Source organism: Sorex fumeus, unplaced genomic scaffold (assembly GCF_029834395.1).
Source record: "Sorex fumeus unplaced genomic scaffold, SorFum_2.1 ptg000047l, whole genome shotgun sequence".
NCBI lineage: Eukaryota > Metazoa > Chordata > Mammalia > Eulipotyphla > Soricidae > Sorex > Sorex fumeus.
In genome coordinates, this window is record NW_026606104.1 from 54,246,712 (window position 1) to 54,264,826 (window position 18,115).

At 40.8% G+C, this 18,115-nt stretch overlaps 1 protein-coding gene across 24 annotated transcripts in view; it reads left to right on the plus strand.

Moving 5' to 3' along the window:
• Positions 1-18,115, plus strand: part of MACF1 (microtubule actin crosslinking factor 1) — a 403,924-nt gene that overhangs the window by 356,080 nt on the left and 29,729 nt on the right. For all 24 annotated transcript variants that reach the window (XM_056123700.1, XM_056123697.1, XM_056123710.1 and 21 more), the window contains 17 exons: positions 341-559; positions 2,285-2,488; positions 4,072-4,303; positions 5,190-5,416; positions 7,076-7,198; positions 7,290-7,391; positions 8,401-8,502; positions 8,609-8,782; positions 8,875-9,030; positions 9,164-9,361; positions 9,878-10,006; positions 11,456-11,629; positions 14,310-14,465; positions 14,574-14,780; positions 14,911-15,030; positions 15,630-15,799; positions 17,219-17,378. In XM_056123700.1, the coding sequence (XP_055979675.1) occupies positions 341-559; positions 2,285-2,488; positions 4,072-4,303; positions 5,190-5,416; positions 7,076-7,198; positions 7,290-7,391; positions 8,401-8,502; positions 8,609-8,782; positions 8,875-9,030; positions 9,164-9,361; positions 9,878-10,006; positions 11,456-11,629; positions 14,310-14,465; positions 14,574-14,780; positions 14,911-15,030; positions 15,630-15,799; positions 17,219-17,378 (2,853 nt within the window). The remainder of the gene's footprint in view (positions 1-340; positions 560-2,284; positions 2,489-4,071; positions 4,304-5,189; positions 5,417-7,075; positions 7,199-7,289; positions 7,392-8,400; positions 8,503-8,608; positions 8,783-8,874; positions 9,031-9,163; positions 9,362-9,877; positions 10,007-11,455; positions 11,630-14,309; positions 14,466-14,573; positions 14,781-14,910; positions 15,031-15,629; positions 15,800-17,218; positions 17,379-18,115) is intronic.

Consider the following 18,115-nt stretch of genomic DNA (forward strand, 5'->3'; position numbering starts at 1 on the left):
AGGTGATTTTATGGCCAGAGTGATAGTACAATGGGTAAGGCCCTTGACTTGTGGCCATCCTGGGTTCAATCCCTGGCATCCCCTGAGCACCACCAGGAATGATTCCTGAGTGCAGAGCCAGGAAGTAACCCCTGAGCATTGTCAGGTGTGGCCCCCAAACAAAAACAAAATGAATACAAGTAGTTTTAATTTCCTCTATACTAAGAAGTCTAATTCTCAGACTAGTTCCTATTTTGTAACTGTTTATATTCTCTTTAAACCTTTTAGTACGTATACCCACATTTTTCCTTTAAGGTTCATAATCATAATAACTTTCATTTTTTGTTATGAATGTGTATAGGAGAAGACAGAATCTCTAATACAACAATATGAAGCCATTAGTCTACTCAATTCTGAACGTTATGCCCGCCTTGAGCGTGCCCAGGTCTTGGTGAACCAATTTTGGGAAACTTATGAGGAGCTCAGCCCCTGGATTGAGGAGACTCGGGCACTCATAGCACAGCTACCTCCTCCTGCCATTGATCATGAGCAACTCAGACAGCAGCAAGAAGAAATGAGGGTAAGCAGCATACTGAGTTTCATTTTATGGCAGACCTAGCAATGGGCTTTACAGTTTATTCAAAAACATCATATTAGGGGCTGGAGAGATAGCACAGCGGGTAGGGTGTTTGCCTTGCATGCGCCCGACCTGGGTTCGATTCCCAGCATCCCATATGGTCCCCTGAGCACCGCCAGGGGTGACTCCTGAGTGCAGAGCCAGGAGTAACCCCTGTGTGTCACTGGGTGTGACCCAAAAAGCAAAAAAAAAAATTTAAAAAATCATATTAGCGTTAGCATTACAAAGTTAATGCTTAATCAATTAGAATTTCTTTGCACATTGAAATGATTTCCTAGATTTTATTTGTCTTTTAATGGACATTAGTTGAAGAATAAAAAGTATGTTGATCTCAGGAAACTGAGTATTACAGAAACGAACATTTGATAATTTAAAATAAAAATTATGGGCTAGAGAGGGAATACAGCCGGTAGGGTGTTTACCTTGCACATGGCCGTCCCTAGTTTGATCCCAGCACCGCATATTGTCCCCTGAGCCCCACCTGGAGTGATCCCTGAAGCAGAGCCAGAATTTAGTCCTGAGCACCACCAGAGGGATTCCTGAACTCAAAGCCAGGAGTATGCCAGGTGTAGTCCAAAAACCAAAATAATAATAATAATAATACAGAATAAACTAAAAAATATTTCCAGGGACCACAGGGTATCTATCGACTGATAGGCGGGGTGTGGTTGGGTCACTCTTTCCACTGGATCAGGCCCCAAATGGAGTAAAGGCCTTGAAGGCACATCAGGAAGCATTTGCTGCATAATTAAGATAAAAGTGAAATTTATAGGCCCCCAACCAATACTGTTACAGTTCACAAACTTTTTATTTGTGGTTTATGATATGGTTATTCCTATTTCTGTTTTCCTATAAATAGGAGAGTATAAACTGGAAGTGGCCAATAGTAAAATCAGGTTATGACTGTACTATCATGATTTGCTATTCATATCTTGTGCTACTTGGTATTTTTCAGTCTGGGAGGAATAAAGATACTAAACTATGTAAATTTCAGTATACACTGTCCTCCCGTTCATCGATTTGCTCGAGCAGCCCCAGTATGTCTTCATTTTGAGATTTGTTGTTACTGTGTTTGGCATATTGAATACTCTCGGTAGCTTGCCGGGCTCACCGAGAGCGGCGGACGAATCGAACCCGGCTCGGCCGGGCTGGCTGCGTGCAAGGCAAACACCCTACCACTGTGCTATCACTCCAGCCAAATTTCAGTATAATAGAAGTATTGGGGCTGGAGAAATAGCACAACAGGTAGGGCGTTTGCCTTGTACGCGGCCGACCTGAGTTTGATTCCCAGCATACCATATGGTCCCCTGAGCACCACCAGGAGTAATTCCTGAGTGCAAAGCCAGGAATAACACCTGTGCATTGCTGGGTATGACCCAAAAAGCAAAAAAAAAAAAAAAAAAAAGTATTTATGAGCACAGATGAGATGGAATAAACTTATACTGGAAGAAAATGAGAAGTATACCAGACTTTCTGAATCAATGGGATATCTGAACTGATTTTTGAAATTAGATGTTTCTCTTTTCTCCCATAATGGCAAGATGTGGGGGCTTGCTATTTTTAACAGTTATTCCTCTTGAAGATATTATGAGCTCTGATCAAAGTAGTTAAGTAAATAAACTGGTATTAAGATGCTCATTATGTTTTAATCTATATTTCTTTGCAAAGCAACTAAGAGAATCCATTGCAGAACACAAACCTCATATTGATAAACTGCTAAAGATAGGCCCGCAGCTAAAGGAATTGAACCCTGAAGAGGGGGAAATGGTGGAAGAAAAATACCAGAAAGCTGAAAATATGTATGCTCAAATAAAAGAGGAAGTGCGCCAGCGGGCCCTGGCTCTGGATGAAGCTGTTTCCCAGTCGGCTCAGGTATATGTGTGTCTTAAACTCAAATAATCTTCAGTTGTCCTTCAGGTTAAGTAGGTCTCTGTATCAATTTAAGAGATACAGATAATTAAGAATGTCCAGACCAACATGTTGATGATTTTTATTCCAGGGAACAGACTGTAAAGAGGGTCAGAAGTATTTTGGCTGGCATATACTGTTTGCTGATGGCTTCCTTAAAAACTTGAATATTTTGATATCCTCTAACAGGGAAGATGTTGGATGCATTAACCTACAGATTCAAAAGCAAATAAATGTCCTGTTGGACTTACTAGTTTACAGAGTTTGAAGAGATGGCACATTAAGTTTTCTTACTGAAGAGGCCACCAGCCAATTTCTAGCTCAGAGTGAAATGCTTGAGTAGGGAAAAAGCCAAAGACCATCAACCCGTAGTGGTGAAGTTTAAAGCGTCTTTAACTACATACTTTTCAACTAATATATTACTCCTAGTGGTACTTTTGTCATGTCTGGGTATTTTATTCCTGTGTTTAGTCAATATTCTTGGTTAATATTTGTACTTACTCAAGTTTTTCCCCTCCCCCCACCTCCGTCTCATCTCTCACTCACATTGTGGAATGTGTTACTCTGTGTTGTTGCTGCCTGCTCCTGTCTTCCCCCACATCGTCACATTTCATTGTTGTGTTGACTGCGCCCACCATTACAGATAACAGAGGTAAGGTACCACTCCCATGGGACTAGGGTGTTCTGGTGAAGCTGAGAATCAAATTACTTACAATTTAATTCCACTAATAGCTTTAGTAGAATTAAATTGTGTTGATGTCATTTATTGTGCCAGTTTCATTTGGGATGGAACCCAGGGAGTGATGGAAAGTGATTTTGTTAAGGAAATACCATCATGTTTTTCCTGTAGGTCGTTTGGAATTGTCAGGCCTTTTATTCTAATCTGCTAATCCAGAGTTGGTTTTAAATAGCTTTTTAAGGGACAGGATTTCTATTTGACTTCCTCTCTGCTTCAGATTGTAAGTGAAAATGTTAAGGATAATGTACCAGAAAAGTGAAAAGAAAGCAAACCGTTCTTTTAGAATAATGTTTGACTTAGTTTCCCTATTACCTTTCACCATACCAACATTTTTCCATTCTCACTGTTATGTATAGTGGGTTGTTAAATTGCATGCCATACTTGTAAAATTCCAAGTCATGTTGAGTTCCCCATCCTTTTACATGGTTGTGGAGGGCATCTAACTTGTTGATCTTACCCGTTGCATGCAGCTGTCATCCAAGATGTTAACACCCTGACTCACCAGTTTCATTCCTTTCTTGTCATATTATTTGGAAGAAGGGATATATGTGGCAGCAACAGTGATTTAAGTTGATTTCTGATATATTAATACCTTTTTGGTCCTTCAAATTGACATCTACTTTTTTGTTGTTGTTATTTTTGTTTTTGCTGTTGATGGGCCAGCTCTAGTGAACTGTGCCCATAGGTGGGCATAGTTCTTAGGCCAACAATTGAGGCCGAGCATGGGTTCTAAATAGCAGTAGGTTTATACCTTGACTCTAGCATTTCCCCCAGCAGTATCATGACTGATGGACCAACCTCTTTTTAGTTCCATGATAAAATTGAGCCCATGTTGGAGACGCTGGAGAATCTTTCCTCTCGCCTGCGTATGCCTCCTGCAATTCCTGCTGAAGTAGACAAGATCAGAGAGTGTATCAATGACAATAAGAGTGCCACCATGGAACTAGAAAAACTGCAGCCTTCCTTTGAGGCCCTGAAGCGGCGTGGAGAAGAGCTCATTGGGAGATCTCAAGGAGCTGACAAGGATCTGGCTGCAAAAGGTATTTGGATGATATTTTTTTCTTTACCATAACCAGCAATAGTTGAGGGACCGTTTGGTGTCAGGTATACCATATAATTTCAAGTAGAGACGGTTTTTCTTCTTTTTTCTGGTTTTAGGGCCACACTTAGGGGTTATTCCTGGCTCTGAACTCAGGGGTTACACCTGATGATACAACTGAGATATAACTTGAGACTTCCCCCAGGCAAACCATATACTCCAGTACTTTGAGCCATCTTCCTGGCCACAAAGCCTTTTTTTTTTTTTTAATCAGTAAAACAAAGTCTAGACTGTAGTTATCTTCAGCATCCCACCCTATGTGTTTCATTGACTGTAACGGCAGTTCCTAGTAATGAGTATTTCAGAATGTCTTTTGGAAGTTATTTAGAATTCAGGACACATCTCCCCATTGAAACAAGGTTACAATTGTTAGTCAGATTCCCACGCCAGGAAACAAACATTCCTTTAACCCCTAATATCAGTGAACTGTAATATCAATAGTGGATAGTACATAATTAACCTTTTATAACATTTTCCATGGGAAACAGCAAGTTTAACCTATAACACTGGAAACAGAGTTCTAAATTTCTTTGTTAGAGGTTTTTATAGCATAGCAACACCTTTATAGCAGATGATTTTTCATTTCATTCCAGATTATCTTTTTGATCTCTTTTTGTGGGAGATCAACATAAACAAAAATGCTAATGTGAAAATGCAGTAATAAAACTAAGGCAGAAAACTACCCTTCCATTATAATTTGGGGGTGTTGGAGTTTTGGGGGTTTTGTTTGTTTGCGACATTTCACTGGAAATTCCAGAATTTGGATTTCTGATTAGGCTAATTTTAGGTAGAGAAGTTCTATTCCCATCTTCTCTCTGCCCTCTCAGAAATCCAGGACAAATTGGATCAAATGGTTTTCTTCTGGGAGGACATCAAAGCTCGTGCTGAAGAACGAGAAATTAAGTTTCTTGATGTCCTTGAACTGGCGGAGAAGTTCTGGTACGACATGGCAGCTCTCCTGACCACCATCAAAGACACCCAGGACATAGTCCATGACCTGGAAAGCCCCGGTATTGACCCTTCCATCATCAAACAGCAGGTGGAAGCTGCTGAGGTAAGAAGACAGTAAAACCCATCTTTCCTGTTTTGGTTCTCAGGGGGCACTTTAGCCAAGTATGGCCTTTTCTTGTTTCGGGGCCACACTGAGGCTCTTGGCTCTGCACTCCAGGGTTACACCTGGTTGACTTGGGGGACCATATGGTATGTCTGGGATGGAATGTGGGTCAGTTGTATGAAAGACAAAAGCTCTCCCCATTGTACTATCGCTCTGCCTCTAGCCATGTATGTTTTATTAACTGTCCACTCAGTCTGAGTGTCTTCTTTTTAAGTTTAATGGAATTTTTTTCTACTTAAAAAATATATATATCTTTATCATTGTTGTAAATTTTTCTCAATACAAGTATTTCCACTTATATAGGTTCATGTAACTGCCATCTTTGTGAGATGGAGCAGTGCCATCACAACATCACATCCTTTTTGTTTTATTTTATTTACTTTGATTTGGGAGCCACACCCAGCAGTGCTCAGGGCTTATTCCTGGTTCTGTGCTTAAGAATCACTTCTGGTGGTGCTCAGGAAACCATTTGTGGTGCTGAAGAACTAACCTAAGTCAGCTATGTGCAAGGGAAGCACCACACCAGTTATACTGTCTCTATTTCTCTGGCCCCATCTCTCACCAGTTCTAAACTTGACAATTCAGATTGGTAGCATGTGCTTACAAAATTCAGGTCTGCTTCTTTGTCTGACGTTAAATCTTCACTGTAGTGTAGCTTAATTTGTTTGGTTTTTCGCTCACATCCGGCAGTGTGTACTCCCCCCAGTTCTGTACTTGAATCATAGCAGTGCCAAGGATTGAACCCAGGTCTTCTGCATGCAAAGCATCTGCTCCAGCCCTTTGAACTATCGCTCTCAGCCCAGTTTAATTTTTTTTTTTTTTTTGGTGTGTGTGTGTGTGTGTTATTTTGGGACCACATTCAGCTGTGCTCAGGGCTTACTCCTAGCTGTGTGTTCAAGGATCACTCCTGGTATGGCTGAAGGGACCACATGGGGTATCATTGAGAGTGCTTGAACTACTTTTTAGGATCTGACCTTCTTCAAGATTATGTATTCTTGTAATCCTATTATGCTAGTCTTTCCACTCCTAAATTTGTGATGAAAATATTTCATTTTTTGTTGTTCTGCTCTCTGTAGAAGACTTCTGACTGTAGATTATAAATTGGGAGTGGAAAGAAATGAACCTTCAGTAAATTGTTAGTTTGTTGCACATTTTCAAGACTGTTTGGTGTTTTTTTTTTAACATATACATTGCTGTGTATAAAATTACGTACACATATATATGCAAGCAATCTAAGGCATCATTCTTTTTTGGCCGAGTGGGATTTAGGTCATGCCTAGCAGTTCTCAGGGGGCGTACTCCTGTCTAATTGCACAGGGGTTGCTCCCAGCTGTGCTTTTGGGGAACCATGAAAGGCCAGGATCAAACCCACGCCTCCCACTTGGAAAAGCATGCTCTCCAGTCCTTTGAGCTGTCTATCTCCCCAGCCCTGAAGCGTCATTCTTCACATAAGTGAACTATTAAGAATATTGAAAGGCTTTTGTAAAATTAACTCTGTTCAACATCTGCTATTGGTGGGGGCATAAATTATATTTGCAAAGTTTGGAAAGTTCTGTTCTGATTTCTGTTTTGGTTTATGTTCTGTTCATTTCTATGTAGACTATTAAGGAAGAGACAGATGGTCTACATGAGGAATTGGAGTTTATTCGAATCCTTGGAGCAGATTTGATTTTTGCCTGTGGAGAAACTGAGAAGCCTGAAGTGAAGAAGAGCATTGATGAGGTGCGGAGAAATGGACAGGAGTTCAGATGAGGCATTTGGGACTCAGACTGCAGAGAGGTAGTAACTGAAGATTCTCATTGTTTTCTCCTAGATGAATAATGCCTGGGAGAACTTAAACAAAACATGGAAAGAGAGAATCGAAAAGCTTGAGGATGCCATGCAGGCAGCTGTGCAGTATCAGGACACACTTCAGGTGAGAGGCACGCCCACCATGACAGGGTCCGAGTTCTCTGTCATTTTCTAAATCCAGGTAAGAGTGGGTCACCTTTATAGGACCGCAGCATCCTCAGAGCTAACAACAGTGCTGCTTCTATATTTTCAGCCAAAGTTTCTAGCTCAAATCCTGCGAGGGAAAAAAAAGTGACTCCCACGTTTCTACCCTTCTGCCATATCTTCACCATTGTGTGATCATCATATTTATCTTCACCGTGGCCATATATTGAGGCTGACCTTCTGTGAAAGTCATTGCTTGCTAGAGGTTCCAAATCTCAGATTAATCTTGAAACACAACTTGGCACAGTAACTTCTCAGGATATTTTATTTATACATTTTTTTTCTAAATTATAATTTACTTTGGATATTATCCCAATTTCATTGGCTTCTTTTTTCTGGTTTTGTTTTGGAACCTCACCTGGCAGTGCTCAGAACTTACTCTTGGCTTTGTCTCAGGAATCATTCCTATGGTGCTCAGGGGACCTTATGCAATGCCAGAGATCAAACTGAGATCAGCCATATGCGTTGCAAGCAACTTGCAGTTTTTCTGGCCCCATTTGCTTCCTTTCAAATCCCTGGGTTTCTTTTGTGTGGTTTTTTGTGGGGGCTTTTTGGCAAAGGATCGCGGGGGGGGGGGGGGGGGGAGTGTATTTGTTTTTCTCAAGGGAGAAGAAATACCCAGTTGTGCTCAGGGCTTACTCCTGGCTCTACTTGGAAATCATTCTTGATGGTGCTCAGGAGACCAAATGCAGTGACAGGGCTTATCCATGGTTGGTTGTGTGCAAGGCTAGAACCTTATCTACTAAACTGTTTTGTCTCTTCAGTCCCTTTAATAGTGGAATAAAGATCTTGCCCTTACCTCGGCCCTTGACCCAGAAGCATATACAGTGCAAGATGATTTTGATTTATCTCTGCTTCATTGAGATGACACTGATTCTCTCCTATATCCTTGTGCTTTTGTTTTCTGATTGTTTATCTGTTTGTTTTAGGCTATGTTTGACTGGCTAGATAACACGGTGATTAAACTCTGTACAATGCCCCCTGTCGGCACTGACCTCAACACTGTCAAAGACCAATTAAATGAAATGAAGGTTTGTATTTAGGAATGGCTTTTGAAGAAGGATTGCTTCTTTTTAATTTTTGGAGTAGTTGGTTTAACATTGACATAAATATTAACATTAAGCATGTCTTTTGTAGGAGTTTAAAGTGGAGGTTTACCAACAGCAAATTGAAATGGAGAAGCTCAATCACCAGGGTGAACTGATGCTAAAGAAAGCTACTGATGAGACAGATAGGGACATCATACGAGAGCCACTGACAGAGCTCAAACACCTCTGGGAGAACCTGGGTGAGAAAATTGCCCACAGACAGGTAAGGCAAACCATGGTGGCTATAAATGGACTACTGTCTCCTGTTTTCTAATATCAGAACTAATATTTTCTTTATGTCTCTTATCTGCGTAGCATAAGCTGGAAGGTGCACTCTTGGCCCTTGGCCAGTTCCAACATGCCTTAGAGGAGCTAATGAGTTGGCTGACTCATACTGAAGAGTTGTTAGATGCTCAGAGACCAATAAGTGGAGACCCAAAAGTCATTGAAGTTGAGCTTGCAAAGCACCATGTAAGTCTTCTTATTTTTCATTTCTTTTTGTTTGAGACCAAACATTGCCACCAGAGCATTTTTTATGAGTGTACCTCAGAGAACTGGGTTTGATGATATCTGTAAATAAATTATGTTGCTCAATATTCTATAGGTTCTCAAAAATGATGTTTTGGCCCATCAAGCCACGGTGGAAACAGTCAACAAAGCAGGCAATGAGCTTCTTGAATCTAGTGCTGGAGACGATGCCAGCAGTTTAAGAAGCCGTTTGGAAACTATGAACCAGTGTTGGGAGTCAGTGTTACAAAAAACAGAGGAGAGAGAGCAGCAGCTTCAGTCAACACTGCAACAGGTACATACATCGGATACCTCACATAGCTAAGCACACTCGTAACATCATCGGAAGAAAGCCTAAGTCAGTAGGAGAAATACAGTTAGGGATAGTACCCACCAGATTGACAGGGCAGTCAGTTTTGTGCTGGAACTCATGGAGAGAACAGCTTTTAGTTGGGTGCTTCCTTGGATTAGCTGTAGCACAGTCTCCTATTTTGCAAAGTTAGTGTAGCTTCACTTAAATCTTTTCTTTACAGATTCAGTTCTTGGCAAGTCAAGTTCTTCATGTACATATTCAATAATCCCTGAGGCAGTCAATTTATTGTGTTCTATCAGGGGTTCATATGCTACACTGAGGCTTGAAGAATTCTTCTAGTTTCTGCAATAAATGCATATGAATATTAATTCGGCAGCAGAACACTTCCTGAGGGTAGCCCATAATTCTTCCCCCAAGATAGATTCTTCCTATGATAATTTAGAAAGTTTTCTTTTGAAATTGAGAATTGATGGTAACATTGCTGTCTTTTTTCCAAAGGCCCAGGGTTTCCACAGTGAAATTGAAGACTTCCTTTTGGAACTCTCTAGAATGGAGACCCAACTTTCAGCATCTAAACCCACAGGAGGACTTCCTGAAACTGCTAGGGAACAGCTTGACACACATATGGTAATAGAGATTTCTTGATATCCAGCATAGGCATCCCGTATTCAGTAGCTCCTTTCTAAATTCATGAAAATTTATGTATGTATGTGTGTACAAAGTATACACATTATGTTCATTATATATGTTCATTAATGATACAGTACAGCATTGGAAACTGCTGGGAATATGTAGGCTTTTAATTTTTCACTAAAGTTAGCAGTTAAGAATAGCAAGGAATCGTTGGGTAAAAATACGTTGGTGAGCTGAAAAATCTATTGGCTTAAGAGTGTTGAAGGTGAGAACATCTAGAAAATGAATATATAATATAAATGTGATAGTATTTAGGAAATATAATGGTATAGTGGAATACAATGAATATCTTGTCTTACAAAATCTTGCTGAGGCATAGAAAGACAGAACAGAGGGTGGTAAGATGCTTGCTTTGCATGCAGCCAACCCCAGTTCAATTCCTGTCATCTTGTCATGTGGTCCCTGAGTACAGAGCGAGGAGTAAAAAGCCCTGAGCATGCTGGGCCATAGCCCAAAAACTGAAGAAAAAATATGCCAAAAACAAAAGGCAACACAGTTTTTAGGTAAATCCTCAGCAAAAAGGTTTGGAAACAAATTAGTAAAGCCTATTTTTTGTCATTACTGATCCCTATCCCCCCCCCAAAAAAAATAAGCAACAAAATAATTTTAATATTAAAAGTGATGGGTTCCCTTTGGGGCTGGAGCAATAGTACAGCGGGTAGGGCGTTTGCCTTGCGCGCGGCCAACCCGGATTCCATTTCCAGCATCCCATATGGTCCCCTGAGCACCGCCAGGGGTAATTCCTGAGTGCAGAGCCAGGAGTAACCCCTGTGCAAAGCCAGGTGTGACCCAAAAATCAAAAAAAAGAAAAGTGATGGGTTCCCTCAAAAAACCTCAGTTGCTGAACCAGATCCAGAAGAAAGGGTTTTAATCAAGATGAAACATTGATTGCTGGGGGCTGGAGCAATAGCACAGCGGGTAGGGCATTTGCCTTGCATGCAGCCGACCTGGGTTCAATTTCCAGCATCCCATATGGCCCCCCAAGCACCGCCAGGAGTGATTCCTGAGTGCAAAGCCAGGAGTAACCCCTGAGCATTGCCAGGTGTCACCTAAAAAAAGCAAAAAAAAAAATAAAAAAGATGAAACATTGCTGGATCTTTCCAAATTGCTGGTACATCTTATTTGTTTTTTGGAGCTTTGATGGTGTTGGTAGGGGTGGTTGTTTGTTTTGACGGTGTTGGGGGGCAGGGGGGCATACCCAGAAGTACTCAGGAATTACTCCTGGCTTTGCACTCAGGAATTACTCCTAGTGGTGCTTTGGTGAGTTGTTTGGGATGCCAGGGATTAAATCCACGTTAGCATGTACAAAGCTATACTAAATCTGAATGTAGGTATCTCCCAGGGAGTAGGGATTATTGATATTTTTCCTGCCTTTTCTTGTAGGAACTCTATTCACAGCTCAAAGCCAAGGAAGAAACTTATAATCAACTGCTGGATAAGGGCAGGCTTATGCTTCTAAGCCGGGACGAATCTGGGTCTGGCTCTAAGACAGAGCAGAGTGTTGTACTCTTGGAGCAGAAGTGGCAAGTGGTCAGCAACAAAATGGAAGAAAGAAAGGTATCACCTCGTAATATGATTACAACTGTGTTTAAGTAGTTTTTCTAGTGATTACCTGTAATTACTATCTAGTTTCTATAGTTGTTGTTGTTGTTTAAAAAAAAAAAACAGGTTGTAGGACTGATATCCTCAGAATTGGCTTTGTGTTAATCAAATAATTTTTTCTGTTTCTAAATTTGTATTTTTTATTTGTATTTTTATTCATGTTTTTATTCATTATTCACAGATGCATTGATAATACTAGTTTCTGTCAATATCAGCTTTTATCCTTTTTGCATCCTCCAATTAAGATACTGCTGCCTGTTTGCTCGGTGATAAACTCCATGTTACTGTGTCTGGCATATCGAATACTCTCAGTAGCTTGCCGGGCTCTCCGAGAGGGGCGGAGGAATCGAACTCGGGTCGGCCATGTTAGCCGCTTGTAAGGCGAACGCCCTACCCGCTGTGCTATCGCTCCAGCCCATATCTCACAATTTATCACTGACCTATAATTTGGGGGGTTTGAGGATGTGGCTCAGTGACTGATTACGTACCTTACGTGTCTGAGTTCCTGGGTTTCATTCCTGACACTGCCCCCCAAAAAAGGTTTGGGATTGTGACTTGGGATTGAGAGGGTGGAGACAGATCATGCAGGGAATGTGATTAATAATTTACCCCCAAGGAACTTGGTTTCTAGTATAAGTGAAATATAATATTCAAGGAAATTTACTAATAAGAGATAGATTTTATTATCTCTACCTACTCTTCTCAAAAAATATAATTCTCTTAAAGAGAAAAATGATGAGGAACCAAGACATTTGATTCCCAAACATTGAGTGTTATGAATACAGAATTTCGGATTAGAATTCTTTCAATATCTGGCACTGTATTATCCCACAAGCATCACCAGGTATTGCTCAAAGAGTAACAAAGAGTTTCTGTGCTGGGAAGATCAGTGTAAGATGTGTTCAGATCAGTTGGTCACATTCATTCAACCAACTTCTATAGAGCATGTACCATAATCTATACAACTATGTACAACTTCTATAGAGCAGGCACTATAATCAATATATAGATGAAGCAGTGAGACATGACCATGTCATGAAATATTCTGAGCAGAAGGACAGATATACTGACAGGAAAATGAACATTTTGAGAGAAGAATTCGCGTGTTGGAATTCTTCTGGCTTGGTATCTTGTCATTTTTCTCTGGGGAAAAAAAAAAGTCCAGAAGTCCTGAGTATATACTGTATCTTCGATAGATTATTACTTAGATAGGTCAGTTCTATAATTTCTGCACAGTACAGAATTGACTAAAGAATTTCCAAGGGTCAGAGCACTCGTACAGCAGTTAAGGCATTTGCCTTCCACACAGCTGGCCCAGGTTTAATCCCTGGCATCCCATATGGTACCCCAAGCACCGCCAGGAGTAATTAATGAATGTAGAACCAGGAGTGACCCGCTGCACATCACCAGGTGTGACCCCTCCACCTCCCCCCCCAAAAAAAAAATTTTTTTTTCTATAGGTTTTTCTCAGTAGCAGAATGAGTTGCCTCAAGAGACAGAACAATTGCCCCAGCTCCCTAACTTCATTGTTATGATTTGAGGTTGATTTCCTTTTTCCCACTTGATTAGGTTGGGTCTGTATATTTTTATAATGTTCATTATAGTACTGTTTTAGGTTTCTTAAATGTGTGAAAGTAAACAGGGCTGGAGCAGTAGTACAGTGGGTAAGGTGCCTTGCACATGGCCAGCCTTGGTTCGATCCCTGGCGTCTCATATGGTCCCCAAGCACCACCAGGAGTCATCCCTTAGCAGAGAACCAGTAGTAAGCCCTGAGCACAGTTAGGTTGGCACCCTCCCCCACAAGGAAAAGGGAAAGTGTGAAAGCAGAGAAGAAAGTAGAAATCATGTATAGCCCAAGTAATAACAAGTAACACTTTTAGGCTATGTCATTCTTCTATTTAGACTGGGGTAAGAGTCAGTCGCGCAAATAGATGTGAGGAATAAAAGTCTCTGTAGACTGTGGAATTCAAGCTTGTAGACTGTGGAATTAGTGCATTCTCATAGGAAGTAGCACGTGTCCTGAATGAGACAGTTTTTGTGGTTTTGATTTAGATCAAAAAATATATAAAAATTTAAATTCTGCATCATATTTTTGCTTAGACTATCATAGCTTATTTTATTTTTTTTATTCTGCTTGTCACGTAAGTTTCAGACTCATACCTTTTCGATTATCATTTTCTGGAAACATTTTAAAAGAACACTGTAGCAAACATCATCTATAAACTGCTTTTCACTGGTTGTTGTGATGCCATAAACAGTACATCAAAGGAAGCTGAGACTTTGCCCAGAGCAGGTTACAGATCTTGCAGCTGTCACCACCAAGGAGTCTGTTCACTTAACACTTGCTGAATAGTTTTATTCCTCTTCTTTAACATCCAGGAAGTGGGAATGGCTGAGAAAAAAACTTAGCTGCATATTATCCTCTTTCCTCTCTCATACACAGTTGCTTCATTTTCAGACTCTAACATTAAAATGCTCCCTTCTTTACAAACAAAGCATGTTTGCAGGTTGATTAAATGAGGCTTCTTTTTAGAATGCATTTCATTTGGAGTACAATTCATGCTTTTGTCCTTACTGCTGCAATTCCTTAAATTTGGCACTTTTTTTCTTTGTCTGTGTTTTAATTAAAATTCAGTCAAAGCTAGAAGAGGCCCTCAACCTGGCAACAGAGTTCCAGAATTCACTACAAGAATTTATCAACTGGCTCACCCTAGCAGAGCAGAGTTTAAACATCGCTTCTCCTCCCAGCCTGATTCTCAACACTGTCCTCTCCCAGATAGAAGAGCACAAGGTGACTATCACAGTATGATTTTGTCTTCCTTTTGAATGAACTGAGTTAAAAGAAATCCTACTTTTCTTTGTCTTAAGTTTAAAAAGAGCAATATCTTTTTTCTCTCAGGTTTTTGCAAATGAAGTAAACGCTCATCGAGACCAAATCATTGAACTTGATCAAACTGGGAATCAGTTAAAGTTCCTTAGTCAAAAACAGGATGTTGTTCTGATCAAGAACTTGTTGGTTAGCGTCCAGTCCCGATGGGAAAAGGTTGTCCAGCGATCTATTGAAAGAGGGAGATCACTGGATGATGCCAGAAAGCGGGCAAAACAAGTGAGTCATAAAGGAAAGATACTAAGAGATGAACAACCGTGGATAGCAAGTGTTTGGATTGGTTTGCATAAAAACATCAAATGTGTGCACATTAATTTCTGTTATAAATTAACTTTTTGTGTAATTGTAGTTCCATGAAGCTTGGAAAAAACTGATTGACTGGCTTGAAGATGCAGAGAGTCACCTGGACTCCGAACTGGAGATATCCAATGATCCAGATAAAATCAAACTTCAGCTCTCTAAACACAAGGTAAAGCAGTTCCCATATCTCAGGTGCTAAACTTAATTTTTACTAAATAAGGCTTGCTAACCAGGGTGTATAGTTAGTCCAAAGAGAGCTTATCAGTATTAAAATTTCAATATGACCATCTTACTGTGACAACTGTTCATTTGAAATAACAGTTCATACAAAGTACAAAAGTAAGCAGTTATAAATCTGCAGGCCTTTGGGAATTGTCATACATGACTATATATGGCCTAAACAAAACTTTGTTCACGTCATATGGATAAGCTGTTGTTGATTTTATTTAAAAACTGGCTACAAACATGAAAACTCCAAAACTGGTTTTTGTTTCAATCAAGATGTCACCTGACGGGAACTGGGGAGATACCTGTATAGCAGGTAGGGCATTTGCCTTGCACATAACTGACCTAGGTTTGATTCCCGGCATCCCATATGCTCCCCCCAGTACCACCAGGAGTAATTCCTGAGTGCAAAGCCAGAAGTAACCCCTGAGCATCACCAGGTGTGGCCCTTACCCCCCAAAAAGATGTTTCCTGATCTTGAAGGGGGGCCATGGGAAAGGTCAGTGTCAACACTTTTTATTTTCTTTTCTCTTTTGGAAATAGGAGTTTCAGAAAACCCTTGGTGGCAAACAACCTGTGTATGATACCACAATTAGAACAGGCAGGGCACTGAAAGAAAAGACTTTGCTTCCTGATGACACTCAGAAACTTGACAACTTACTGGGAGAAGTCAGAGACAAATGGGACACTGTTTGTGGCAAGTCTGTGGAGAGGTGAGTATAAGTCTCCCTTTCATAGGTTTGTAGTTGTATCGTAGAGCTACGAGACTGGATTCCACCCAATAGAAATAAAGCTATGTCTCAATAAGAGGTTTTATAGCATCCCGGAACATCCAGTTAGTTTAATAAAAGCTACAAAATAATTTGAATAAAATGAAATAAATTTCTCTCATTTTAAACTTTAAACTTGCTATATTAGATTGAGGCTCATGAAGCCGAGCCAACACTAATAGGAAATTGGGAAGTCTAAATATCTATAAACAACCAGCTTGTAATAGCTGAGTGTCGTCATGATGTGTTGGACTCTACCAGAGCCTCTGCAGATGTTGCCTCACGTCGCCTTCTTGATACCTAGCCTTTACTGATCAGTGTTTTGCAGGCCAGATAGTCCCTAGTTCCATGAAGATCACTGAGTGGAAACTGTTACTCCCTTTATATAGATAAGGAGACAATCCGAAGAGGGCCGGAGAGATAGAAAGGGAAACACAGAGGCTTCTTCACTATGCCATGGTCACTTTGCTACTGAATCGCAGAGCTGGGATTTGAAGGGAACTGTTTCTAAAAGTTGTACTTTTCCCATTTTTACCCACTGCACTGCCCTCCTGTTGTTCATCGATTTGCTCAAGCGGGCACCAGTAACAACAAATTGTGAGACTTGTTACTTAACTACATTCCACAAAGTTCTACGGTGTCTATTTGTTCTATAGCTCTTCAAATGAAGCTACTGAGGTTTAGAGAGGTAAAGAGACAGCCCAGGATCACAAAACTAGTTTAGAGCTAAGAATTAAACTCTTAATTCTAGACCATTATTTAGAACCATCATCTTCTCCTGGACAAGTGGTAAATTAACACAGACCATGGATCAGTAGGGTGTACCCATCTTATTAACCATTGGCCTCTAAGATGCCAGAAGGGCCTCTGTTTCTCTCTCCTCCGCTACTCTTAATCCACTCTGATTAGTGATTTGAATTTAAAAAAAAAAAAAAACTAGGTATCTCTCTTGGTCACTTTCATTTCCAACATGGGAACCTTGTCATGTAGCACCGAGGAGTGTTTCCTTTCAGTAGTCAGAATTGAGGCCTAAGCCAGAAAGATACCGAGTATTCGATATGCCAGACACAGTAACAACAAAGTCGCCAATGGAGACGTTACTGGGCCCGCCTGAGCAAATCGACGATCAACGGGAGGCCTTACTATCTCTTACTTACTATCTTTAAGTAGGTAAGCACTTGCCTTCCACGTTCCCAACCTGGGCTCAATCCCTGGCACTCTGTGGTCCCCTGACCCCCACCACATGAGATCCCTGAACACAGAAGCCCTAAGCACTGCCAAATGTATCAGAAAAACAGAACTGGGGCCATTCACCGAAGAAAAATATCTGTGAAAACAATGATGTTTGTTTGTGTGTTTCAGGCAGCACAAGTTAGAAGAGGCCCTGCTGTTTTCAGGCCAGTTCATGGATGCTCTGCAGGCTTTGGTCGACTGGCTGTACAAGGTGGAGCCACAGCTGGCTGAGGACCAGCCCGTGCATGGGGACCTTGATTTGGTCATGAACCTCATGGATGCCCATAAGGTGAAGTGTGAAATCAGGACTGTACAGAGGGCAAATGTGGGGCCAGCTACCTCTGCATGCCTTTGCTCAGGCTGGCCGCGTGGGGCCGGAAGGAAATCGAACAGACAGTGTCCCTACTTGTCAGGGAGGAGGTCCCTGATCTGAGTGTTTAAACAAACTTGTTGGGATTCTGTGTCAGTCCCAAAGAATTTACCAACACTGGTTTGATTCAGGCTTGGCGATGTGTAAATTTCACTTTGAGTTCCTCTCAAACACCCCCCTTTCCTGTTTATGTGTTTTGGTTGAGTCATGAGATGGATTTAACTTCAGAAGACCCTCAAATATCCATTTCCACTAGCTCCCAAAATAGAAATGAGTACTTTTTCAACCGCTTTTAAACTTAGCAAACCCAACACTATGCACACCAATATTTAGTTTATCCAGAACCTGTCAAACTTCAGCACAAAATATTCAACTCTACTTTGAAATTGTATCAGTCATGTTTATGTGCGTGGCAGTTATATTCATATATATTTCCCATAATACTGGAAATGTTATTGTAACATTATTCCCACTTACATGTAGGAAAAATGGAGAGCCCCACTGTTCACCTTGTTGGAGCCATTTCTCCTGGTCATTCTTTACATTGTCCTACATCCCTCGGTTTAAAAGACACATAATAGGAACTATGAAGAAAAATTAAATCAGAGCTGGAGAAATAATGCAGTGGGTAGGGCGATTGCCTTGCACATGACCAA